This window comes from Halictus rubicundus, chromosome 12 (genome assembly GCF_050948215.1).
Source record: "Halictus rubicundus isolate RS-2024b chromosome 12, iyHalRubi1_principal, whole genome shotgun sequence".
Taxonomy (NCBI): Eukaryota; Metazoa; Arthropoda; class Insecta; order Hymenoptera; family Halictidae; genus Halictus; species Halictus rubicundus.
Genome location: NC_135160.1, coordinates 10,569,115 through 10,595,109, shown reverse-complemented (window position 1 = coordinate 10,595,109; position 25,995 = coordinate 10,569,115). Strand labels below are relative to the sequence as shown.

General features: G+C 39.4%; 6 protein-coding genes across 13 annotated transcripts in view; 3 read left to right on the top strand and 3 right to left on the bottom strand.

Annotated features, from left to right (window-relative positions):
* The first annotated feature begins 229 nt into the window (after positions 1 to 229).
* On the top strand, positions 230 to 9,806 carry LOC143359907 (b(0,+)-type amino acid transporter 1). 4 transcript variants are annotated; one of them, XM_076798265.1, is made up of 7 exons: positions 5,635 to 5,872; positions 5,960 to 6,096; positions 6,763 to 7,149; positions 7,492 to 8,240; positions 8,694 to 8,907; positions 9,000 to 9,305; positions 9,431 to 9,806. In XM_076798265.1, exons 2-7 carry the CDS (start codon positions 6,015 to 6,017, stop codon positions 9,493 to 9,495), a joined length of 1,803 nt encoding a protein of 600 aa, XP_076654380.1. In that variant the 5' UTR covers positions 5,635 to 5,872; positions 5,960 to 6,014; the 3' UTR covers positions 9,496 to 9,806. The 4 variants fall into 4 exon arrangements, with proteins under 4 accessions (XP_076654379.1, XP_076654380.1, XP_076654381.1 ...); XM_076798264.1 differs by lacking the exons at positions 5,635 to 5,872; positions 5,960 to 6,096 and adding an exon at positions 230 to 719; XM_076798263.1 differs by lacking the exon at positions 5,635 to 5,872.
* Positions 9,666 to 25,995, bottom strand: part of LOC143359913 (40S small subunit processome assembly factor 1) — a 180,998-nt gene continuing 164,668 nt past the window's right edge. Inside the window, exons 1-2 of one of the 4 annotated variants that reach the window (XM_076798288.1) lie at positions 10,467 to 10,599; positions 9,666 to 10,325 (exon numbers count right to left, since the gene is read on the bottom strand). In XM_076798288.1, the coding sequence (XP_076654403.1) occupies positions 9,809 to 10,325; positions 10,467 to 10,489 (540 nt within the window). In that variant the 5' untranslated portion in view covers positions 10,490 to 10,599 and the 3' untranslated portion in view covers positions 9,666 to 9,808. Of the gene's footprint in view, positions 10,326 to 10,388; positions 10,600 to 25,995 lie in introns of those variants that run through there. The other 3 variants (XM_076798290.1, XM_076798289.1, XM_076798291.1) reach the window with 3 other exon arrangements.
* Positions 10,807 to 13,674, top strand: Naam (Nicotinamide amidase). Of its 2 annotated transcripts, XM_076798287.1 has the most exons (6): positions 10,807 to 10,942; positions 11,015 to 11,255; positions 11,359 to 11,799; positions 12,297 to 12,512; positions 12,589 to 12,833; positions 12,911 to 13,673. In XM_076798287.1, the coding sequence occupies exons 1-6, from the start codon at positions 10,809 to 10,811 to the stop codon at positions 13,494 to 13,496; spliced, it is 1,863 nt and encodes a 620-aa protein (XP_076654402.1). In that variant the 5' UTR covers positions 10,807 to 10,808; the 3' UTR covers positions 13,497 to 13,673. The 2 variants fall into 2 exon arrangements, with proteins under 2 accessions (XP_076654402.1, XP_076654401.1); XM_076798286.1 differs by lacking the exons at positions 10,807 to 10,942; positions 11,015 to 11,255 and having other exon boundaries at positions 11,568 to 11,694; positions 12,223 to 12,512; positions 12,911 to 13,674.
* On the top strand, positions 13,753 to 15,143 carry Rpb7 (DNA-directed RNA polymerase II subunit RPB7). Its single transcript, XM_076798292.1, has 8 exons — positions 13,753 to 14,073; positions 14,141 to 14,250; positions 14,322 to 14,481; positions 14,543 to 14,593; positions 14,661 to 14,726; positions 14,799 to 14,870; positions 14,969 to 15,002; positions 15,076 to 15,143. Exons 1-8 carry the CDS (start codon positions 14,062 to 14,064, stop codon positions 15,090 to 15,092), a joined length of 522 nt encoding a protein of 173 aa, XP_076654407.1. The 5' UTR covers positions 13,753 to 14,061; the 3' UTR covers positions 15,093 to 15,143.
* Positions 15,297 to 17,467, bottom strand: LOC143359910 (uncharacterized). The gene is made up of 5 exons (XM_076798282.1): positions 17,186 to 17,467; positions 16,408 to 16,914; positions 16,258 to 16,346; positions 15,948 to 16,172; positions 15,297 to 15,862 (listed from the first exon to the last, which is right to left on the bottom strand). The coding sequence occupies exons 1-5, from the start codon at positions 17,306 to 17,308 to the stop codon at positions 15,658 to 15,660; spliced, it is 1,149 nt and encodes a 382-aa protein (XP_076654397.1). The 5' UTR covers positions 17,309 to 17,467; the 3' UTR covers positions 15,297 to 15,657.
* LOC143359529 (rab-like protein 6) lies at positions 17,747 to 21,379 on the bottom strand. The gene is given in 7 exon segments (XM_076797507.1): positions 17,747 to 18,474; positions 18,476 to 18,604; positions 18,676 to 19,177; positions 19,256 to 20,034; positions 20,110 to 20,594; positions 20,663 to 20,863; positions 21,223 to 21,379. Coding segments are annotated over 6 exon segments (2,091 nt in total). The 5' UTR covers positions 20,790 to 20,863; positions 21,223 to 21,379; the 3' UTR covers positions 17,747 to 18,405.

The window sequence follows — 25,995 nt, the reverse complement described above, 5'->3', positions numbered from 1 at the left end:
AAATACTCAATTCCCGCCAACAAGCTGTTGAGCGCGACACGAAAATGGTAATGGGGCTGTGTAGAGCCCTACGAGCGTGTGACAGAAAAATGCATTAGGTGATTCCTCTACTCGTATATCTCGTCCGTGTTCGAAGGCAGGGGAACGGTATCGAGCGAGTTGTGGCGCCGACGCTGGGCGTCCGCTTGTCCATCCTGCTGTTCCTGTTGGTCTCTTCGCAGCTTCCCCTACCCGGCCTCGTTCCTGGTCGGTGTACAACGGCTGCGTCTCCTTCCGTCGAAAGCCCCAGTTCATCGTCGGAGCTGGATCGGTGCATATCGTCTTTGAGTACGTTGCAGTTAAACAAACGATTCATCGGAGCCCGTGGACAAGTGGAAAACCCGCGCTAGAACCGCCAGGCGACTCGAGCAGGGGACGCGTCGGAATCGACAGACAGGAGGAGCAGGAACCTTTTGGTGGTATCCGAGAACAGAGAGTCGGGAAACCAGACAAGGAAGAAAGGGGCGAACGGAACGGTCGCCCGTCGAACCTCGAACAAGAGAATCGTGAGGGAACGTTTTCGCGAGAAAGGTGTCAGACGGCGTGCAGAAGACAGCTACATTCTGACAAAGACGTTGCTCGCATTGAACAGTCGGCGTAGTGTCATGAGAGGCGGTCTCACAGTCCGCCCTTCTTATCGGTCCCTCTTAGAGTCATGCATGTCGCGCCCTTCAAACGAGGTAAGCGATATACGTATACCCCCGCCAACCATATCAGACATCCGAGATTTCCTGGATCCTTTCACCTCCTCCGATTGTTCCTCGTCACGGCGCGACACGACCAACGTCGAGCGGCAACTTGTTCTCTCGATCGAATAGATTCGCGCGCTTTCCAACAACCCTCGCCGGGTCGCTTCATTCATAAACACCGCTTCCATTCTTGGGACAAGCCTCTCCTCGATACACCGCCCGGCTTATACAAACGGTTACGAGCATTACGAGCTGCCTCTCTGTGTCGTAACGCGCCGCACGCGTTTTACGCTTCGCACGGTCTCGAGACTTTGAAACGTGCGTCCAACACGTTCTGTTCCATTTAGAAACAGCCATCCACTCGATAGGTGCAATAACGCGCGAAATGACCCTATCAATATACCGATATGTAAAGTTTCATAGAAATTGAAGTCGCTTAACTAGATAGAGTATCTTCAAGAACGTATTTTGACAAAATTAACATACCATAAACCGACTTAAACATGCATATTTCTCGGCAGTTAAAACGTAACCACTGCTTGCCATGCCAGACTTTCGAGGACGGTTTGTTTACGATGTGCGTTTGTTTTATCACCGGCGCGATAATAGATTCATGGAAATACGGTCACGACGATCACGTTCGAAATAGAAGGTAATCAAATAACGCGGGATAAAACCGCACGTTAGCGGGCTCGTCCTTATGCATCGTGTCGTATGCACGTGCACGGCCGCCACTCCGACTTGGCAATTGCAGTTGTTTACGGTCGCACGCAATTGGCGCGAGTACGACCCGCGCTATATACGCATATAGGCGTCTAGGACGGTTCGTCTCGTTCCGAGACCGAATTCGTGGCCGAGCTGGGAAGGAAGCGTTCATTCAGGGGCGCGCGGGTTATGGTTATGCAACGCCGGGAGCCAGCGCGGACGCCGAAATTCACGAGGGGTTGCGTCATACTGCGAAACCGGACCACTGGAGTTCACAGGGTGCACGGAGTCCGAGAATAACCCCGCGTTTTCTATTTAAACGATCCCGTGCGCCGTGTGCGGGACGACTGGCACGAGATGTATCCGAAAATCTAGAATCGCGGTACAAATTGGCACGGAGCCGATTTAAGATCCCGGTCTTCGTACATTCGCGATAAGGTAGAGTGACTACGTTACCGACAAAAATGGTTTTACGCGCCTCAAGTTTTCGTCCTCGTGTCAGAACATTTGAAAGAAATGAACAGAAATGCGCTTCGGTTGAAAGGGTCGTTTAACCCTTTGCACTCGAGTGGTGACTCTGAAGCGCCGCTGAAAATGGTTGTGGCATTATTTCAAAGAGATTACAAAAATATCACAAAATTTGTATTTAATAGATTACTAAACGTTTAAATATTATATGTAGAAATCGGGTCAGTTTCGTACGAATAAAATGAAAATGTTCTAAGACGGAAGAAAAATTTAGCTTTGGAATTAAAATAGCGCCGAGTGCAAAGGGTTAACAGATAGCAACGCTTAGGTCCATACTGTTCATCAATTTTCCAACCGCTTTCGCTATGATCTTGGCATCTACAATGACTAGAAGAAAATTTATATCGTTTGTATTACTATATATTCATTGACGGCTAAATATCGGTAACGGTACGAACAACGTAAAATGTAAAGGTACTTTATCTAGACTCGGTTTAATCGACATTAATTTCGTACTTGTGTGATCTGTAAACTTGTAAGCAGTCTGTAAATTGCAAAGAGAAATTAATATGCATTTGTTAACTCGGTAGGTACCACCGTTAAATAAATCAAGGATTAATCACCAGGGGCCGGCTTGCTGGATGACCGGGCCAAACTGGACCCGGTCAAGGGCCAATTCACGCGTTATTGCGTTTAACGAGTAGATCCTCGTTCTTAAATTAGAAGAAGCGGGTTGGGCGTTTATCGGGAACGCGTTCATCGATCTCTCATCGATGTACTGGCATTCCTCGCGTATCGCTGCCTAAGCAAACGGAGTCGGGTGTCCAAGTCCGACGCGAAATCAAACAGCCAAGCAGATTTCCCGACGTATCAGCAAACTGCGGCCGCTAACAAGAAGTTTCAAGAGAACGATTAAAATCTCCTCGAAGAATCACACACGGTTACCATTAGGCTAAATAGGCTGAAAACCTACGCTATTCGAAAGGGCATAAGATTCGTATAAAATCTAAAACATACATTTTAACACTAGGTTCACGGGACCCGTCGAAATGACGGGTTCTAATATTTTTAATTTACAATTTGTTAAGACTCTGAAGATACATCCATGAGAAATTATTCAACAAATTTATTTCTTTGGGTATGTTATTTAACCAAAAAATGGCTAAAAATTTGGGCAGCACATTCTTGTTTATTCCATAACGTAATGTAAAATAGTCACTTTTAGAGCTCCGTAAACCTAGTGTTAATGACAAAATTGGCGAACTAAGGAAAGAAAGAAGTTTCAGCTCGGTTCTACTTGTTGTATTAGACTGCTACCTACAGAATGGATTGAACTACGTCGGAAGCCTAATCGAGGATTGCGATTCTTCCGATTACCCTGATGTTTCAAATTTCATTCGCTCATTGGCCGAACTGCGTGAAAGCAGTCCGCTTGCGAGCGCGAGTTCGACGCCGCGCCGATCGAAACGCTCTTCCCACGAGTCCGAGTTCGCGTGCCTATTTCGAACGTTTCACAATGAATATGTGCCGTATGAAGCGGCCGCAAATAGACGAACGAGCGAGTTCAGAACGTAGCACTTCGACGAAGAGAGTCCGATGACGCGGCGGCGACGAACAGCGGCGCACCAACGACGGGCTCGGTTAAGCCAATTATATTTACGCGTGTCTCCCGAGTTACACTTTTCAATTGTGTTTCGATGCCATTCGCATAAACTCTGTCCACGCTCTGACTCGCTCGGAATCCTGGTTCGATTACATCGTCGCTCGTCACGGACGCGATCTTTTATTTATTCTCTCTGCTGAAAGATGGCTCGATCGAGTTCATAAGACAATAGAAAACACGGCGATCGATAGGATGCGACGAGAAGCATTGGACAATGCCGCGTAGCTATAAATCGACAGCTTTACACAGGTAACTCGACCTGTAGGTGCCCGCGTGGGAAGGAAATTGAATGCTGTTCAATTGTATTTGCGCATCGGCGCGGCATCGCGCTCTCGCAGATCGCGCTTTTCGACCGAGCATTAAAATGCGAGCGTGTTTGCTCGGCCATCGATTCCGGAGCTTTAAAATGTTTCATTCCGGCACGGTGTACCCGGCTGAATACATATGCATCCTCGACGACAAAGGGACCATAGAATTTCAGCTGTTGCCTCTCCCGAGTTCGCTCCGGCGCGAGACTCGGTCAAACAAATTTAAGCTCCCGAGCACAATTTAATACGCTTTTCTCGAGCAAGTTGACCTTCATCTTGAATCGGTCGAGACCGCGCGCGCTCGCGAACTTCGGTTTCTTTCACAGGAACGTTAAATTAAACCCAATTGGATCATTACGCCGCCTCGTCGCGATGGACATTCACACGATTCAGAACAGGCTCGTGTCTCCAATTATGAGAATCCGACGATAGGGTCGGGATGAAATTCGATTATGCATCGAGCTACCAAGATAAGCGTTTTAATCGACAGAGGTAAATCGCAGGCAAAGCGGATTAAACGATACCCTATTCGGAACGATAATTTCAACAAATTTTTATTCGCTTTTCAGATAAAAGTCTTTATTTCCGATATCGAAAAAGTGTTACATAAATGGTCGACTTTTGAACGAGCCTAGAAACGCGGCGAATGGTCTATTCTTTCTTGGAAAATGATGCAAAATAAATCTCAGATTCGCGTCGAACAATTAAGCCGTTGTGCATAACTAGAGTCCGGTGGATTCCGCGAACGTCCATATTTGCATATCGAGTTACCGCTTTGTGGAATTTTGCAACATAATTCGTCGCGTTGCTCACCGGCCGATAGCGAGCGCAGCCGGTGGCAACCACCTTCTGCGTGTTCGGCGACGTCTTTGTTAGTTGAACCGTTTAAAACCATTAAACTCGGCTTCCCCTTACGCCTAGCAATTAGATTGCTCGACGACGGAGCGAAATATCGGCCGCGATTGCCTTTAAACGAGACCGAATTACGTTCCTCGAGTTTCCGACACGCTCGACGCTGTCGATGTAAAAACAGGCTGTCGCGTTCACAATTTTATTAGGAATGCATTCGTTGCCGTGTCCGTTTCATGAATATCTCTTCAGAGCTCGACTCTTCCTCTTCCAAATGCGCCGTGCACTTTTCAATTTGCTTAGCGGAAACCGCTCAAAGATGGTTATCTCGTTCCAAGAACAACCGCGTTAACTCGCGGCCCGATCGTTTTTGGCAGTCTGCGCTGTCCCACCTCCTCGATTAAGTTCAAAGTGAAGGACGTTATCGAGAGCGTCCGATTTCGACAAGCTGCTTGGAGCTGAAAGGAAATTCAAAACTAGTACAAGCTGCGCTTGGAAACGCGAAAGTTTGCGTTCCTAATCAAGTTAAGATAAAACCGTAAGCGACAAGGGTTGCGCGTCAACCCAACAGGCGTCGACGAGGGCAGTTCGAAAAATCGTTCACCCTCCGTTCGTGTAAATGTCACGTCACGGTCGAAGATGCGCGAATGAGGAAAATCGATAGTTCTTTATCGAAAGGTCACCTTGAAAGGATACGACGCCTCACATGGCACGGTCGGTTAATTCGTTCGCAGAATGCAACAAGTTCGACATTGCAACGTGTGCCCACATCTACGAAATCACGACGTTTCCTTTACTGAAATTCTTCTATGAAGATTTATTGGCTCCGGTCGTAAAAGCGTATCGGCTGTCGATGTCGCTGGCCGATAGTATTGATTTTCAGCGCGGCAAACTCGCGCGACCCGATAAAATTCAACGGCCGGGACCAATTACGACCGGCGATTAATAAGTCCCGCGACGAATTTGTTTCAATTTAGCCGCGGGCGCACGGACGCGGAAAAAAAAGCAAGCGTACAAACGAGGAACGCAATTATCGCGAGCGCGAGCGTGCGTTGGGTCCAACCAATATCGCCGGATGGGACAAGTAAAGAAGCAATAAACGATCCCGGTCACGAGAAATCTGCTGGCACCCGGCCACGCGAACTATTACGGTAACGGCAACGTCTCGGAGATAATAATATAATAATGGACGTCACGTGGCAGCATAAATACAAATACAACGATTTGCCGCTTTTTAGATCTCCTCGGGCTCCTTCGAACTATGCGACGCGACTTTCATCAGTGACGGGAGGTATGCGACGCGACACGGCACAGTCTCCGTATTTCGAAACGCCGCCACTCATTTTCGAGTTGACCGTCGACGACAATTATCCAGGTTCTCTTCGTTCCGTTTCAACTTTCCCGACCGACGAGGAAACGTACTCTAGTTAGGCGATCCGACAGCGACAGATGCTTGGAAAAATATTGGACTCCTTTTTTCTCGTCTTATTTTCATTGCAAGGATTCGGTTAGTCCGTCGTCCTGTAATTAAGTGTGAAGATAGGGATTCGCGTGAAGATCCGCAGTCTGGTGATAACAGACCTTCAAGTTCGGAGTGAAACACGTTTCTCGATGTAAATCTCGCGATCTAGAGAACAAAATCCTGATTTTAGATCTCGCATGTTCGCATCGTCCGACTGTATTGTCCTACAAAAGTTGTCCAATCAGCGGGACTAAAAAATAAATCACAGTGCAAGGTATTGAAAGATGTTTGCTCCGAGGAACAAAAGAATAAAAAGACATTGTATGAACACACGTCAGCGGTTCGTAGCAAATATTAATTAGTGACGGTATCGACCGTTTGGTAGAGTACTCGTTCATTAGTCATCCTGTATATGTAGAGTCTGGTAAACTATGTACGAAGGTAGCCATATGGTGGTCTATCGACGACGAGGATAGTGAGTCAAGCGTTCGGGGACAGTCTGCGATGTACATTGGAATTTGACGAGTGAGAGGTTCTGTCGGCAGAACAAGTAAATGACGGGGAAACGATGTGTTTCAGCTACCGTGGGACATGATCCACAGACGAGCAACGGCAATCAGCCACAGCAACAGGTGCAAAGTGGCGGCGGCGGCGGCGGTGGCGGTGGTGGTTGGAATGGGGTTCCCGAATCGACGTTGGTATCGCGATCAGCCCGAAACAATGGAAACAGCAACAGCAACGGCTGGAACACCGTTGCTACGACGCCTTTTCAGCAGCAGCAACAGCAACAACAGCTACACGAACCGAAAAAACAAGCTAAATCGGGGGACATGGGAGATGATGAAGACGGGGGTGGAGGGGGTGGAGGGCTGGAGGGGACGGACCCAGAGGAGAACAACTCTGTTCACCTCAAGAGACGGGTGGGACTCGTCAGTGGGGTGGCTCTAATCGTTGGCACCATGATAGGTAAACGCCTTGGACATAGAATCATTCGCAGAATCAGTTCTGTAAAGAGTCTGTAGTACTGCACTGCGGATTTCATGCATTTTAGATACATTTAAATGAAGTTTTAAATACATTATAGTGCGTTCAGACCAGCCAAATGACAAAGTTTGCTCCCCACAACGAAAAGGAGTGCTTGCTCGATTTTATAAGTATGAACAAATGCTACGTACGGGGATTTTCGAGCAGTTCGTTTGGTCTAAACGCACCATAACAGTTGACTTGGACACTTTGGTTTGCATAAAGATCCGCAGTCTAATGATAACATTGCAGCAATGGTGTAACGTTTGGCGTGTGTTGCAATAGGTTCCGGGATATTCGTTTCGCCGTCAGGGCTTTTAGTTCGAACCGGCAGTATCGGGATCAGCTTCCTCGTATGGACGGCCTGCGGAATGTTGAGTCTGTGCGGCGCGTTGGCATACGCCGAGCTGGGTACGATGAACACGAGCAGCGGCGCCGAGTACGCCTACTTCATGGACGCGTTTGGTGCGCCGCCAGCTTTCCTTTTCTCGTGGGTTTCCACGCTGGTCCTGAAGCCGTCGCAGATGGCGATCATTTGCTTGTCGTTCGCGCAATACGCGGTCGAGGCGTTCGCGGCCGACTGCGATCCACCCGAGGAAGTCGTCAAGATCGTTGCCCTCCTAGCGATAATACTAATACTGCTGGTGAACTGTTACAGCGTTAATCTGGCCACAGGTGTGCAGAACGCGTTCACCGCGGCCAAATTGATCGCTATACTGGTTGTAATCGCCGGCGGTTCTTACAAGTTGATACAGGGTAACACGCAGCACCTGAAAGGCGCTTTCGACACAATGGACGGCAATACCGTGAACATCGGCAGATTGGCCACCGCCTTTTACACCGGCTTGTGGGCCTACGACGGATGGAACAATCTCAATTACGTTACCGAAGAGATCAAAGACCCATCCAAGAACCTACCGCGTTCCATCATGATCGGTATACCCCTGGTCACGCTCTGTTACGCGTTGATAAACATCTCTTATCTAGCCGTAATGTCGCCGTCGGAAATGATCGAAAGCGAAGCCGTCGCAGTGGTAAGACCACAATCTGAAAATTTGTTTCGATTAGAAGCCAAGAATTAGAACAAACGTTAGTCACATTCCCTTTCCTCCTTTACAGGGGGCATCGTTCAGGCGTAGCACGCCGATTCTAATTCATTTTTATACGGGACACAGTTTGTTCAAAAATACTTGACACGTATTTAGTTTTATCCGCGATCGTTCGTATACAGCGGATGAAAATAGCCCGCAAAGTTGATGCGGATCCGATCCAACAGACTACGTGACAAATATTTTTCGATAAATTATATCCTATACAATTTTCATTAAAATCGGCGTGTTACGCTTGACCGATGTTCCTAGTTAGTCACATTTTTAATCCACGATCAAATCGATTGGACCTCTTTGAAAAGAAAAGAACAAAGACAAACAAAACCAACAAAATCTCTAGTCGATGGGAAATAGTCATCCTCGTATAACGTTTTGCAGACTTTTGGCAATCGGATTCTTGGCGTCATGGCATGGCTCATGCCGCTCTCGGTTGCGATCAGCACGTTCGGTTCCGCAAATGGTACTCTCTTTGCAGCAGGTAGATTATGCTTCGCCGCATCCCGCGAGGGTCATTTGCTCGACTGTCTCAGTTATGTGCACGTGCGACGATTTACTCCCGCCCCGGGCCTCATCTTCCACTCCATTGTTGCAGGTACCGTTCAAACTTATACAAACGGTATCTTACCGCTATCGTCAAAACTATTTCAAGGCTCAGAGCCAATAAAACACGTATCTATCGTCCAGGTGCAATGGTATTGTCCGGGAACATAGATTCCCTGATAGACTTCTTTTCGTTCACCGCTTGGATCTTTTACGGCGGAGCGATGCTCGCTCTTTTGGTGATGCGAAGGACCAGACCAAATCATCCACGACCATACAAGTGTCCGCTGGTGATACCTGTGCTCGTACTTGGAATCTCTGCGTACCTGATTGTAGCACCAATCATCGAAAAGCCTCAAATCGAGTATCTGTACGCAGCCGGGTTCATTTTCGCGGGCATGCTTGTCTACCTCCCATTTGTTAAATACGGATATGTGCCCAAATTTATGGGTAAGTATACCACCAGCAGACATCTCAATTACGCTCGATCCAACACCAATTTTTTGAAACAATTTTTATGCTATATCTAACGATCTGCTTTATCTAAATCTACATATTGTACATGCTATTTGCAGAAGGAGTGAATGTCTTCCTCCAGATGTTACTCGAGGTGGCACCAACAGCTGCAGCCTTCGACTGACTTCGGGGGAACACGAGAGATGGTTTTTGAAATGCCAAATCATTCCATTGGGGCATCCGGAAATACATACGAATACATATATATATATATATATATTTTAAATATGCATATGCGAAAATGTGTACCCTATTATTAAAGCTCAAGGCTGGCCCAAATGATTCGTAAACATATAAAAAATATTATTTTATTACTCGTTATTCTTCGTATATAACGTACAATATATGGAAAATGTTACTGTTAGACATAATTAGTTGATGTTGTATCAATTGCAATCGAGCAACTAAAAATATTTTAAATGTTTACAGTTGCAATCTCATCTTTTCTTTTTACCCTCCGGTTTCTTACTTACTTTCCCATACACGTCTAAGATACCACTGGAACCTTTCTTTTTCATTTTAGTAGTTTTCGCAGTTTTATGTTTTATCATACTCTTTTCGAGTCCTGATGTATGTTCCTCATTTTTCTGCATTTCCTTTTGCGTTTTTCTTTGCTCTTTCAATGTTTTATAATTCATGTTAACATTTTTATGGGGTTTAGCACCTAAGCTTATCGCAAGCTGAACTTTTGCTTTGTTTGCCTTTACTTTTTCAAAGCCGGACATACCGAATTTCATAACCTCGTATCTAATTCGCTTCATCTCCAGTTCCTGCTTCCTTTTTGGGTCCATGTCTTTATCTCCTTCGTTAAAACTTGATACGTCCTCTTTTACATCGTTCCCATCATTTTTCTTTGCCTTTTTTTTAGGAGCTTCATAATTGACTACCATAAGTTGTTTTGCGGCATCCTTTTTCATTTCGGATCCTCGTGTTGGAATAAACTCTTCCATTATGCTAAAATATAAACAAAAATTCGAACTATTTATTATTCTCTCATAGATTAGACTCTCATTAGACTCTCATAAAATATATTTCAATTCAAATGTATGTATGTAAATAGTGTCACTATTTGTTTATACACTTATATTACAATACCTATGTAAATAGAAAGCGACCATGGATATTATCTTTATAGTTTGAAATTCATCGCAGTTTTGTAAATGTATCCTACGAATCGTAAGCTACGATGATATGAAATTCATTTCTTTTTAGCACATCTCCATCTCACAACACTCTATCTTATGATTCAATATTCTTGATTCTTCGGCGGTGTTCATCCATAACCTCAAAAATAATCGTGCAGCGTTCGTGTAACATAACCTAAAATAAATGTAATACCAGATCTCGGGTAATACATAGCAGTATATAATACTTCGGTATGTAACTCATGCGCGTACAGTTATTTAAAATACATATTAGTATTGGCATTTAATTATAATGGAAGAATATCCACCTATTAATGTACGGCTGGCTGCGAGTAGAGTTGATTTAAACTTAATAAAAAACGATGATATCCAACCGAGAATATACACGCCGGGCGAAGAAATATCTAGCCAACCTGATTTTTTGAGGTAAAACGAAGCGTGATACTTTGCTTATCGATAAAAAGAATTATTTATTTATTGCATGTTTACTATTCATAGAGGTCACGGAACGTATGTAGATGACGAAAATACGTTACGTGCATCCGTAGCTGGCGTTTTAGAAAAGGTAAACAAGCTTATTTCAATAAGACCACTAAAAGCGCGTTATCAAGGCGAAATAGGAGACGTTGTTGTTGGTCGCATAACAGAAGTGCAACAGAAACGTTGGAAAGTTGATACAAACTCGAAACTTGATTCTGTTCTTCTGTTATCCAGTGTTAATTTACCTGGAGGAGAACTGGTATGATATCAAAAGCACAATTAATAGTAAATTAATACTCCTAGAATTATACTTTTATGTTGTACTCGTGTTAATTAAGAATTTTTATTGGTTAACACGATAGAGAAGAAGATCTGCAGAAGATGAGCAAACTATGAGACGATACCTCCAAGAAGGCGATTTGATTTGTGCAGAAGTGCAAAGTACATTCGTAGATGGTTCACTTTCGTTGCACACTAGAGTATTAAAGTATGGCAAATTGTCTCAAGGGATAATGCTAAAAGTTTCGCCAGCTCTTATCAAACGAAAGAAAACGCACTTCCATAATCTAGAGAATGGCGCGAGTTTAATATTAGGAAATAATGGTTACATATGGATCGGTGCTAGTAAACAGGATACCGATAGATCAGACGGTGGTTTCACTCAAGACTTGTCTAGAATCCCACAGGCGAATCGTGAAGTATGCGCAAGACTGCGTAATTGCATTTTAATTTTAGCACAATCTAACATGCATCTGACCGATACATCTGTAACTTATGCTTACGAAGAATCCATGAAATACAAAGTAAACGACTTATTAGAACCCGAAGCAATAATCGATGTATCGTTACTAACTCATCAAAGACTTGCACAATAACTTCATAAATATATATAAGTATACATTATATGCCACATAAATGGAAAAACACACAGAGTCGTATGGTAATAAAAAAAAAAACCTAACCCAGACCATTGTTAACTTTCACTTCAAGACATTTGATAATAAAACATTTGGAGGAGTTTATACAGATATTTTATTTCAAATTTCCACGTCTACAAAAACGCTCTTAAAGAGAAAGAAAGGTTTGCTATTACGAACAGAGTGTAGTGATCTGTGTAAACTCTGTGTAAACTCTATGCAGTAGGTGTAAATATGAAAAGTTAATGCTGCAGTGCAGTAAAACTAAAGAACATGATATAGGAATAGATTGCAGTATTTTCTCAGCAGTTTAAGGGACGAAAAGTAGTATATAAGGTGGCTATGCAGTTTTGCTATGAGTATTGATTTAACAAATGACTTAGGAACTGGTAGCCACAAGAAATATGGATGCATGTTTCACTGCTTTTGATAAAGATGAAGACGGATATTTATCTATCACAGAGTTCGAGCTTATTTGTCGTGCGTTGTTCCGTAACGACCGCGGAAAAGTGTACAGTTTGGAAAAAGATCAATTGAACGAAATATACTCTATATTCGATTGGAAAGGCGATGGAAAGATCGACAGAGAAGAATTTGAGGTATACTTGTAAATGCGAGATTATTGCTACTTCTATTAAATTCAACTTCTTTGTATTCTATTTGATTATGTCTCAGGTGTGTTGGAATCGTTGGATTAAGGTGTGCTGTCGTCCAAAGAGTGCTTTTCTAATAGTCGATGTACAAAACGACTTTATAACAGGGTCTTTGAACATTAAGCAATGTGCTGCCGAGCATGATGGTTTAGAAGTGATCGAGCCAATCAATCGGTTGTTGGACACTGTACAGTTTGATGCAGTATTTTACTCTCTCGATTGGCATCCTGTAGATCACGTATCTTTTATTGATAATTTACATCTCAGGTAAGTAGCCTTTGCTCTCATGTTTGATCGGTTACTCATATTTCATTTTTTAAATTAAATGCTCTATATTTTCACAGAGAAATTGATCCTAGCAGCGAAATCTCGAAAGAAGCAGCACAAGTTTACGATACGATTACGTTCAGAGGACCACCGTTGTTGGTGCAACGTCTTTGGCCGCGTCATTGCATTCAGGATTCTTGGGGTGCAGAGCTGCACAAAGATTTAAAGGTCATCGACAATGCGATTAAAATTTATAAAGGGACTAACCCGGAGGTTGATTCGTATTCCGTCTTTTGGGATAATAAAAAAATGCAGGACACCAGCCTGTCATCGCAGTTACAAGAAATTGGAGTAACAGACATATACATTTGTGGATTGGCTTATGATGTCTGTGTCGGAGCAACTGCAGTCGATGCACTCAAATGCGGCTATCGTACTATTCTTATCGATGACTGTAGTCGAGGAGTAGATCTCGTAGATATCGAAAAAACCAAATCTACTGTCATAGCCAACAACGGTGTTATAGTCAATTCTAATCAGGTAAAAGCAATGGTCGAGGGAAAGGACCGTCGACCAGAACTCGGATACAAATTAGCTTTAGAAATCAAAGAAAAATTAAAATGTTTAAACGGCGATAGTGCTAACGACAACATCCCCACATAGATTGAAATTATTATATAGATTTGAAATTAGTATGTGAATGTATAAATTCAATGAAACACCACATGTTACAGGATTTGTTCGGCTAAAGACTATTCTAGTGTACTAAGTAAATTAGAATAAATATATTTTTCAGCAGTAAACAGCAATTTGTTTTGTTTGTTTTAAAGCAAACTTGCCTACATTCTTATCTCACTTGAAGATTCCCGCGAAATCTATAATGGCGATGGGAAACCATAATGTTTACATACAAATCGTTTTGATTGTGAAGACAACGCCGCTCGCGTTTATATATTACTGTAATTAACTTGTGTCATGTAACAAATAAATAATTTAAGTAGAAATTACCATACATACTGTATCGATAGTGTAAAAATATAAATAAATAGTAATGGAAACTATTCACAAAAAATGATGCGTTCATAATGTATAACCTACAAAAATTTGACTGCTTACATTACAGTATAATATATAACCTAAAAAATTAGACAAACAGCAGTTACTGGGAGTTGTAAATATTTATTAGTACAGTCTGATGATATAAATAGTACTATAAAAAGGGGACATCATGTTTTATCACGTAAGTAATTTTTATATAAAAAATATGTATAATTCGAACATGAGTAAACATTTGTTTATTTTCACAGATATCATTGGAACATGAAATTTTATTACATCCTAGGTACTTCGGCCCCCAATTGTTAGATACTGTGAAACAAAAATTGTACACAGAAGTGGAGGGTACTTGTACGGGAAAGTATGTTTGTATTTGGTATGAAATTACGAAGTTTATCTAAGTAATTATGTAAATAATTCTTGAAATTTTAGATATGGTTTTGTAGTTGCTGTAACAACGATAGATAACATAGGTGCAGGAATTATACAACCTGGACAAGGATTTGTAGTGTATCCTGTTAAATACAAAGCTATTGTTTTTAGACCATTCAAAGGAGAAGTGTTGGATGCTATTGTAACTCAAGTAAATAAGGTAATAAAATAGTTTCAAAAAACTACAATATTATGGCCTAACTTGCCTTTACATTGATTAGGTTGGGATGTTTGCTGAAATAGGACCTCTTTCGTGTTTTATATCTCACCATGTAAGTTATTCTTTTACCAGGTATAAATGTGTAACATTGTTTTATAAATTGTTAATATTGTTTACAGTCAATACCAGCAGACATGCAGTTTTGTCCAAATATAAATCCACCATGTTATAAATCTAAAGAGGAGGTAAATTTTGCTGTTATAATAATAATAACAATTTTGTTCAAATAATTTCGCAACTGCTAATATAAATTTTAGGATGTAATCATTCAACCAGACGATGAAATAAGATTGAAAATTGTTGGTACAAGAGTTGATGCCACTGGAATTGTTAGTATATCTAAGACAAATCAATTTTTTTTCTTAATATAGTATGGTATACATAATGTAGTATATGTATATCGTAATGTTCTATATTCTTATTACAGTTTGCTATTGGAACACTGATGGATGATTATTTAGGTAATTACATATATTTCATAACTTTACAAATACATTTATCATACTAAATCTTTTTCAATTCTTTTTTTCACAGGTCTTGTATGTAACTAAATAAGTAAATAAGCATATTTGTCGTACACAATAAAGTTTTATTGTATTTTTTACAAAATAATATTATCTAGAACGATTTACTTATTTCACTACGCGAGTGCATATCACTAATCTAAAAAATTGAACACAGTTGGCTTCGTAGATTAAAAACTGAACCAATCGTTACATATTGGAGAGCGAAGAAAATAGTATACACACAATGTGTTCATCAGTAATAAATAGTTTAATTGAATTACAATTTACATTTTGATGTTTTTATACATAATGCTTTGTCTAGGTTTGTTTCTACTGTTCCAAAATGCTGACAAAGTATTGCATAGCTCTAGTAATGCAAACACAATGCGATACATTCAATTCACCTTTGTATTAGTGCAATTCTTTTTGAAAATAAGTTAACAGCAACACGTTTTCCAAATTAAATGTTTATAGTTTATCATTACACGAAAGATGTGTAGTATATATTCGTTTGCGAGCAGAGGTTTTTACAAACATATTTCAAAACAAATATGGTAAATACATGTGCTGCGATACGTGTTACCATTTTTATTTTTTTTTGCTATTCATTTTATGTAAGTTCGTTGTTTGAACAGGACTTAATGAAATGACAAGTATTCAAATCTAATAACGGTAGAAATAGAGCCAGTTTTGCTGCAACGGGAGTCTTCAATTTTTCCATTAGATTACTTTGATCAGGCATCATCTTGTCAGCAACGTGTTTAAATACTTTACCGTTGTTATTTACGTAAAATGTAGAAAACCCATCATACCACCTGTGAACAAGTTTTTATAATTTAATCTATACGATACAGTGCAGGAATCGGATTATGAAATAAGAAGATGACTGAATTTACATACCCCTCGGAGCTGTGTTTTGTATGATTCTTTATATCCCAAGCTTTAATCATCCAAAACGTGAGGAATACACGTGTTCCAGATATACCTACTATACGCCAACGAACTTTGATGCTACTGTCTTCTGGATGCATAGTTATTTTTAAAATCTCTAGTTTGACATAAGCAAATTTTAGGTGACCTAATAGTCTCAACCACAACACTTGCTTCAAGTAATTATGAATTCCTCTGAAATACATATATCAGTGTATTATAAATTTAAAACCATACATTTTGATCCTACGATTGAAAGCATTTTAGATAATTCGCTTACGTAATTACTGTTCCCTTAAAGTTGTTGATAAATATCATATCTTCTGTGTATATTGTATAGTTTATAGTCCTAGCAAACACGTCTGGTAACTACAAAAGAAAAGAAATTTTATGCAAGGTAAAGCAACATATTTAGAAAACAAGTACGTACATCTTCTCTAAGGGTGTTAAATATATTTTTCAATTGTGTTTCGGTTGGTTTACGATCGTCAGATGGTTGTTTGTCATCCGCATTTTGCACATTAGGAACAGGCTTGGTATGAAGAATACTTTGTTCTTTCAAACAAGACTGATTAACTAGATCCCTGTTGACAGAGAGCCTCTCATTGTGAGATAAACAAGACTTGTTCATGTAAGACCGACTATGATCAGTATTTGGTTCTACCCGTTGGGAATTATTATTAAATGCAAACTCGTTTACAGTAATAGCATTATCTTTGTTTACTGTGTGAATATTTGTTTTTCTTTGCTCTTGCATCCATGTTGATTGTTGTTTGTTGTAATTGAACTTTTTATCCAGTGTGTTTGACCATTCTGTGTGAACATCAAAATAAGTAACTGGCGAATATTGACCCAACAAATGGGGCACAGGATTCAGAGATATCCTTCCATGATTAATTGCTGTGTACGTTGTTGTTGCTGCTGGTATGTTCAAAAACTGAAATTTTACAAAAAAAAAACTATTTATATTTATTTGTAGTTTTATCTATTCCGAATGTATTAATACAATCCACTAAAAATATTAATGTCGATCAAAATAATTTTGAATTTAATGTCTATTATATAAGTATTTTGAGGTTAACATGTTCCGGCAATTTTGCATAACGAAAGAAAGCAATGATAATTCTATGCGAACCAATGATAATAATAGCAGCGATGATTGCGATTAAAATGATTTGTAACAATCTTGAAAGAACATTCATAAATACCTCTTCTAAGAACGAAGACGTCTTAACATGTTTTGGTAAGCGACGGTCGATTTTCGTTACTTGTTTTCGGGTATTAACAAAAGGTGTAAATTTATTTGGGATATTTCGTAAACACAAAGACATCTTCCTCCTGTTTTTGGCTCACTAATTCATACTCGATATTCGCTAATTACATAGAATACTATAATACAATCCTACGACAAGCACGAATGTTCGTACAATTTCGGCATGATACACCACAGACTGCCACAGACAGACTATGTACGACAGATTCATGCACGTTTTAAACACGTTTTCGATTACTTTCCAGAAATATACTTTGCAACCCAGAAGAGGGCAGTGTATAGCTCCAGTGGGAAATTTAAAAATTCCAATGTTACTCGCGTTTCACACTTTATTTACCGGTCTGCTACTAATAGTTTTTTAATACTACTAAATGTTATATATATATAACATATACAACTAAAGACTATTACATATATAACTAAAGAAAATTTAATAATTACGAGTCATCACCGGTGCATAAAGTGTTAATGATGTTACGAATAAAAAGTCAAATAATAAGTTGTATGACAATTTCTTGTTTAATCATATATACATATTAACATGATGCTTTAACGGTGGCGTTATAATAATTATGATAAAAAATAATGACCATATGTCATCGCATAATCGACATAAATGTTTATCTACACGAGGAAAACATTCTAAAACAATAAGCAGCTATTAACACCTGTGAACGAGCGAGTAAAAATATTTATCAAACATTCTCTTGAAAAATATCGCATCGGGGAAGATTCGAAGTGACAAAGGAAGTAGTTCGAGTTCGTAAAGATCATAAATATTTTTTTGAAACTGTAATGATGAGATACATTTGAATTTAAATGGATATCGTACATATTTTTACATGAGATGCTAATGGAATGCTAATTAGACAAATACATTATCAACAATTATTAAAAGTTTGAACTTAATAATACAATATTACTTTTGGTTTGATAAAAATTTGTTTTTGTTACAATTCATAACTTCGTCTTATCATACAAAGAATTATAACAAAACATTCGTGTCATACGCAGCTTGCTTTCAAATCAACGGCAAGCCAAAATCGCATTGTCATTTTGAAAGATTTATTCTTATAGGAAATGTTGCGTGCCTTACCAGAAGACACCGTTATGTATTAGAAATACGATTAAATGTAACATCATTTAAGCAGAACGCTATATCGCTTTGCAGACAATATCAGTATCAATTTGGGGGCCAGAACCATTCGGAAATTCTTCGAGATTCCTGTTCCCTGCTCTCTTCTCTCGATCGGTGCGAAGACCGCTTCTTTTTCTTTTCCGTTTTGTCTGTTCTGTCTTTCTCCTTATCCTTGTCTCTAGATTTCTTCTTCTTCTTCTTCTCTTTATCTTCCGTCTAAAAAATATTTAATTTCATATGGTCATAGATGAATTATTCAATAAAACATCGCTGTAATTGATAGATACCTTTTCTTTGTGCTTCTTCTTTTCTTTCAATACAGGACTGCTGCCGTTCGAGCTCATGTGCTGTACACTAGCATTATCGAGTAATTCTAGATGCACGTTGGAACTCGTTACGCTAACATCTAAACTTTTATCGCTCAATCCTAATCTGTCTTTCCTCGTGCTACTACTACTCACATCTTCGCCACCCTCGGGACTTTGTCTCCATTTAGAATCACCTTGGAGCCAAATATCGAATTCATCGGAACTGATCTCTTGTTGTTCATTGACTTCGTAACTGTTCGATATTTGTAATTCTTGGTCTATCGACGACACAGAATCGCGTTTAACGATTTGCCGAAGCTTCTCCGAATTTATTTCCGTGTTCGTTAGAGATTCGCGTTTATGCTTCTGTTTGGATAATGGATTTTCGGCTAGTTTCGGTTGAATGGGAGGTGTTATTTCTTCGGTGGATGATAAATCGTCTTCGTAACCAGCGACCAATGGATTTGCAGTTTCGGTATCGCTATTGAAAAGAAAGGAGAAAAAAAAAATAAGTAAATATGATGTCGATTTTCATTTAATCATGCTATGCTTAATGTACCTTTCGGAATCTAGCTCTTGGTGCTGTACTTTCTGCGGCGAGATTTGACTACCATCTTCTAAGAATGATCGATCTAAAAGACCATCGTCTGGTACAAAGTCTTCGACGCTGGTCAATGGTGCACTCGTATTCATATTATTAATGTGTGCTGCTTTATCCACTTCATCTTCTTTTTTGTTTCCAAATATCTTCGACATGAGCGATTGCGGTTTGCTAATGGAATCTCTTCTATCCGAATTGTTATTTAAAAATTCAGAAATCTTGGAGTCTGCATTCGATACATTTTGCGAGGCAGATAACGCCGATGCAATCTGAGTTTTAGTAGGAGCTACTGGGTTCTCTAAAGTACTGAAATTTTCTTTCTTTGGCGATGTTTTCAGATCTATAGTTTTAACTGGAATCGGCGTACCACCTCCTATAGGACCAGGCATCGAAATGGATCTCCTAACTTCTGCGTTCGCATTAATGTTACCATTAGAAGACGATATATGATGATTGCTTAAAGAAGTTGTAACGTTAGAGACTAGAATACTGGCAGAGACGGAGTCGGCGATAGCTCTTCTTCTGTTAACGAGATTGTCCAGGAATTTATTGTAATCGGCGTCGTCGCTGTCCTGGAACAAGTCAAGTTCTTGTACCGTCAAACGTGTTTCCTCCTCGTTTGTTTCAAGCTGTTTCAACAATGTTTCTCGTTGGAGCTGAAGGAATGGAAGATTGAAGAATTTGTGCAGAAGTTTTAACCCGAAGCCATTTCTCATGGACGACTCCGTGTATCTTACCTACAAAAAAGAAATATACAGCAAGTAATTAACATTTTTCTATATCTTTACGACTAATACTACCAATAAATTTACTTGTGCCGATCTCTCGTGTAACGAATCGATAAAATATGTCACGTGATCCGATGTAACAGTTCTATGATGAGCCATATCACAATGGTTTCCTAAAACGATAACGGGAATATGGCTAGGTATTTTTGGAAGTTCCCTTTGTACATAATCGAACGTCCAGGATTTCGTGATATCCATCATAATAATGACACCGTTGGTCCCTTTATAAACATCGAGAAATTCCGCGTCCAATGCAGGTTCCTCAATTATATTCTCTGACTGAGAATTATCCATCTTCAGGCCTTCGAACTTTTTTCTCCGTCGACCTTTATCTACAACATCCCACACTTCGACTTTAACAACGTCATCTGTAGCTTTATAGTTCCATTGAATGCTGGTTACTTGTATCTCTTCCGTCGGTATATATTCTTCTATAAATTTTTGGCCTTGGAGTCTATGAAATAAGCAAGTCTTTCCCACGTTTCTATCACCCTTTATAATAATTTTCACTAAAAATGGCATTGGCATCATTGCAAATACTTCATAGTTCTATTAGGAATGAACAAGACATACGTACTATTATATTGTACACCTTTGGCAAATTTTCTCTGTAATGTTGTTGGCATGGACTGATGAGTCGGTCTTGGGGATACATTACCGACTCCATCAGATTTCCCAGCTAGTCTTTTAAATGCGGACAACATCTTGTACTTCTTCTCGGTTGTGCCAAAAATAATGTAGGAAAATATCTTTCCTTTATCAATGCTAAGACAAATATCTGAAACAGAGTAATCGCTATTAGACTCTGTTACTTTCCATGGTTATTATCTACCTTATGATTGCTTAATTATAACTGGCATCAAAGCAATTTCCTTATTTGTTCAAACACAGACACAAGCACAATAAATAGTAGAACTGCGAGACACACGAGTTCTCTAATATATTTCTATAATGGTAAAACGAATAGCACTATTTATTAATCAACATATAAGATATGTAAGTAATATAAACATTTAGAAAGCAAGTTAACGTTCGTTATTGTTACATGTCTGAATACGCTTATAAAAGACATCTATATTGCGACGAGAATTTTTATAATAAACTCCAGAGATAGCGGAAAATTGTCGTACCGCTTACCACATGTTATTCTAAATTATCTGTAGAAAATAAAAATTCATTCCAAATAGATAACCGACACAACAAAACGAAACCAGCTGTCACTTGGCAGCTACACTTATTTCTTTTGGTAATGTTGGTATTCGTGCCCTCGACCAGTTGTCAGTGCACGGACCACCAGACAGTTTGCCATCCCCACATTGTTTGCCGTACTCCAATGAATAGTTCTTCATGCCTGAGAGGGGGGCGCTTTAATTAATTTCCATATCCCGAATTGGCAAAGCAGCGGCTTTGGACACAGACGAGGTACAGGAGTAGACCAATCACCCAATGTATGTTTTTGTCTCACGTCTGCGGGGCTTTAGAGCTCCCTTACCATTTTTGTGTCACATCCTACCGTATCGGTCGGAACTAATATTGTGGAACTAATATCACAGACGAGATGTAGGAGTACGCCAGTCACCTTATTATACTGTTTTGTGTCGCACGATATGAAATACCGAGTAATTTTAATTAGAAATCTTAATGAGAATCGGGTATCTTGTATACTTCGAATAATCATGCATAAAAGTTACTTCGACATGCTTTAAAACATGCTGAAGACATGCTTTAAAGTTACTCTGTATTTCGAGTACTATTAGCCATTTTTACTAAAAAGATTAGGTGGTAAGATGGCCAAGAGGGTATTCGACAGCATCATTGGTAAGAGGAATTCTTATAATCGTTAAACAAGCAGAGACAATAAATTTATCAGTGTACATTTATTCATGGTTCAAAAGTTATTCTGTACCTTGAGTTCTATCATCTACCTTTACTAAAAAATTAGGTGACAAGATGGTCAAGGGAGTGCTTGTCGACGTCATTGGCGAAAGGAATTGTTATAAACATTTGTTTGGAACTATAGCGACGGAAGAAGGTATGGAAGTTGCGATAGGGAAGGACAGAGAGTAAGCGTGGACTGTATGGTATTAAATAATATATTATAACAGGAGGTGAGGTTTATACAAACGGCGAGATGATAAGGCGGTCAATCAAGCGAGCCAAGGACGACGGGCAGCGGATTTGATATTTTGGAATTTGGGAAACGATGGCCTCGCGACAAGTATGACAACAGACGTAAACAAAAGGTTTACGTCTGCGTTCGTTCACCCGAGGTCGGCCTCGAGCTCGACTGAATTGTATACGATTAATTACAGCGTGCGAATATTCGTGAATTAAATGTTACTCTGTATTTCGAGTTCTATAATTTATTTTTACTAAATAATTAGTTGGCAAGATGGTCAAGGGAGTGCTTGTCGACACCATTGCCGAAAGGAATTGTTATAAACATTAAACAGCCAGAATTAATAAATTTAACAGTGAATTTCGTACGATAAATTAATGCGTGCGAATATTCATGGCTTAAAAGTTATTCTATATCTCGGTTTCTATAATTTATTTTTACTAAATAATTAGATGGCATGATGGTCAAGGGAGTGCTTGTCGACATCATTGCCGAAAGAAATTGTTATAAACATTAAACAGCCAGAATTAATAAATTTTACAGTGAATTGTATACGATTAATTACAGCGTGCGAATATTCGTGAATTAAATGTTACTCTGTATTTCGTGTTCTATAATTTATTTTTACTAAATAATTAGTTGGCAAGATGGTCAAGGGAGTGCTTGTCGACATCATTGCCGAAAGGAATTGTTATAAACATTAAACAGCCAGAAATAATAAATTTTACAGTGAATTGTATACGATTAATTACAGCGTGCGAATATTCGTGAATTAAATGTTACTCTGTATTTCGAGTTCTATAATTTATTTTTACTAAATAATTAAATGACAAGATGATCAAGGGAGTGCTTGTTGATACCATTAGCAAAAGAAATTGTTATAAACATTAAACAGCCAGTAATAATAAATTTATCAGTGAATTGTGTTCGATAAATTTATACGTGCAAATATTCATGGTTCAAAAGTTACTCTGTATTTCGAGTTCTATTAGGTATTTTTACTAAAAAATTAGATGGCAAGATGGTCAAGGGAGCGCTTGTTGATACCATTACAAAAAGAAATTGTTATAAACATTAAACAGCCAGAAATAACAAATTTATCAATAATTACTATCGCGGCGATCGAGATCTGGCGAAGCTAGTTTGGGGTGGGGGAGTTGCGCACCGCGCACCGCGCACTTGATCTCGGCGGCCGCGCTCAGTCCGTCAGTCGAGGTGCGCACTCAGGAGTGAGCGGATGTGCTCCGGGACCAGAAGGCCGAACGACCTTGGAGTTGACCAGAGGTTCTCCAGAGCTGTCCTGGCCCACCCTGACCACCCTGGCCTACCCTCGCCTACCTTCGGGTGGACCAGGGATCCTCCAGAGCTGCAGTGGACATCACTGGTCAACCCTGGTCCACCTTAAGCTGTCTCGCGGTCGGCCAGCGGTTCCTGGAAGCTGTCTCCGCTCACCTTGGTCAACTTTCAGCAACCGGTAAGTAACAACACAAATATACATTTTCTGTTTTGGAATGCGTATTGATTCAACGAACGCCGTCAATTACACTGTCCAACACCAAAAAAATTTTGCAATACCTGTTGGGTGATTCTTATACACTTTGTCATCCTAAAACCGAATCTGAAAGTAGAATTGCTCCATCACGCAACGTTTTCGAAAAATTTTGGTTTTTGTAAAAATGCCCGATTTTGATACGAAACGACGTGTTACGCAAAAACTAAATACGCGAGAAAGTTCAAATTTGAGTCAAGAGATAGAGGGGACTCTCCTCTACATATTCATATAGTCAATTATATTTTTATGTACTTCCTAATAGTTGTAAATGGTTGTTAAAGTTTGAAAATGTGCCGACGCGGGTACTTTGTACGCTCTATTTTTGTATATATGTGAAAAATCCTTTATCTAGCAGGAATTTACTATACAGGAATGCATTCTACAGACATTTCTGGTAAAGAAACCATTCACGAAAAGTATTTGGTTCCCTTAATGTACGAGAAGGATCAGAAAATGTTAATTGACAGCGTGTGCGCGACGCGTTCGCGCCAGACGGCCATTGCAGCCTTTTCTCGACTCGCCAGGGCTGTCGCTAGGCGTAGTCGACGTTGGTACCACTCAAGTATGTCTTTGCTTACTATGCTTAATTAAATACATTTTTTTTTTGTCTTTTTGGGTGCCAATCATTACAAAAGATTATAAAAATACGAGTTATATTCACATTCCATTGTGGAAATGCTTAATAAAGAAAATTGAATACAAAAACTTACCTATTTCTGATGTAAACAAATTAAAAATGTTTCCGCCTTGCTCGACGTTTGTTCCTGGTATCCCGATTTTCAATAATAAGTGTCCAGCAGTAATCAGCAAGCATCCGCACATAAGTCTTTTCCTTTGTAACGTTTTTCCATTGTTGAAATATCTTGATGAAAGATTAATGCTGGAATTGTATTCCTTGTTTTGATTTTAAAATAATTTCGTCATGAATATAACAAAAACAGTCCGGCTGATTTATACACTTCCGCGAGATTTTATCGATTTAATATAGAGCGATCTATGTCATAATTACGTACTTCGATCAATAAAATCGATAAAAATACAATGGATTTCAAGATTCTTCCGATTAAAATAAGTCCAAACACTATGTAAATGGGACTATTTTTATCGATTTTATTGATCGAAGTACATAATTAAGACATAGATTGCTCTATATTAAATCGATAAAATCTCGCGGAAGTGTATAAATCAGCCGGACTGTTTTTGTTATATTCATGATGAAATTATTTTAAAATCGAAACAAGGAATACAATTCCAGCATTAATCTTTCATCAAGATATTTCAACAATGGAAAAACGTTACAAAGGAAAAGACTTATGTGCGGATGCTTGCTGATTACTGCTGGACACTTATTATTGAAAATCGGGATACCAGGAACAAACGTCGAGCAAGGCGGAAACATTTTTAATTTGTTTACATCAGAAATAGGTAAGTTTTTGTATTCAATTTTCTTTATTAAGCATTTCCACAATGAAATGTGAATATAACTCGTATTTTTATAATCTTTTGTAATGATTGGCACCCAAAAAGACAAAAAAAAATGTATTTAATTAAACATAGTAAGCAAAGACATACTTGAGTGGTACCAACGTCGACTACGCCTAGCGACAGCCCTGGCGAGTCGAGAAAAGGCTGCAATGGCCGTCTGGCGCGAACGCGTCGCGCACACGCTGTCAATTAACATTTTCTGATCCTTCTCGTACATTAAGGGAACCAAATACTTTTCGTGAATGGTTTCTTTACCAGAAATGTCTGTAGAATGCATTCCTGTATAGTAAATTCCTGCTAGATAAAGGATTTTTCACATATATACAAAAATAGAGCGTACAAAGTACCCGCGTCGGCACATTTTCAAACTTTAACAACCATTTACAACTATTAGGAAGTACATAAAAATATAATTGACTATATGAATATGTAGAGGAGAGTCCCCTCTATCTCTTGACTCAAATTTGAACTTTCTCGCGTATTTAGTTTTTGCGTAACACGTCGTTTCGTATCAAAATCGGGCATTTTTACAAAAACCAAAATTTTTCGAAAACGTTGCGTGATGGAGCAATTCTACTTTCAGATTCGGTTTTAGGATGACAAAGTGTATAAGAATCACCCAACAGGTATTGCAAAACTCGAAAAAAGTTTAATTTTGTTGGACAGTGTTATTATTTCTGTATTTTTAATTCGAATTTGCCTCGGAATTTTTCAAAAGTTTCTTTTCTTGAAATTACATTATATTATATTTTTG

Excerpts from the sequence above, each read along its gene's own strand:
- Naam (XM_076798287.1), top strand. The coding sequence starts at position 10,809 with ATGGAAGAATATCCACCTATTAATGTACGGCTGGCTGCGAGTAGAGTT. Across the intron at positions 11,256-11,358 it reads ATTTACCTGGAGGAGAACTG|AGAAGAAGATCTGCAGAAGA; the intron begins GTATGATATCAA and ends TTAACACGATAG. Across the intron at positions 12,513-12,588 it reads TCGACAGAGAAGAATTTGAG|GTGTGTTGGAATCGTTGGAT; the intron begins GTATACTTGTAA and ends ATTATGTCTCAG.
- Rpb7 (XM_076798292.1), top strand. Across the intron at positions 14,482-14,542 it reads TTGTAACTCAAGTAAATAAG|GTTGGGATGTTTGCTGAAAT; the intron begins GTAATAAAATAG and ends TACATTGATTAG. Across the intron at positions 14,594-14,660 it reads CGTGTTTTATATCTCACCAT|TCAATACCAGCAGACATGCA; the intron begins GTAAGTTATTCT and ends TATTGTTTACAG.
- LOC143359907 (XM_076798265.1), top strand. The coding sequence starts at position 6,015 with ATGCGACGCGACACGGCACAGTCTCCGTATTTCGAAACGCCGCCACTC. Across the intron at positions 6,097-6,762 it reads CGTCGACGACAATTATCCAG|CTACCGTGGGACATGATCCA; the intron begins GTTCTCTTCGTT and ends GATGTGTTTCAG. Across the intron at positions 8,908-8,999 it reads CTTCCACTCCATTGTTGCAG|GTGCAATGGTATTGTCCGGG; the intron begins GTACCGTTCAAA and ends TCTATCGTCCAG.
- LOC143359910 (XM_076798282.1), bottom strand. The coding sequence starts at position 17,308 with ATGTCTTTGTGTTTACGAAATATCCCAAATAAATTTACACCTTTTGTT. Across the intron at positions 16,915-17,185 it reads CGTCTTCGTTCTTAGAAGAG|TTTTTGAACATACCAGCAGC; the intron begins GTATTTATGAAT and ends GTAAAATTTCAG. Across the intron at positions 15,863-15,947 it reads ACAAAACACAGCTCCGAGGG|GTGGTATGATGGGTTTTCTA; the intron begins GTATGTAAATTC and ends ACTTGTTCACAG.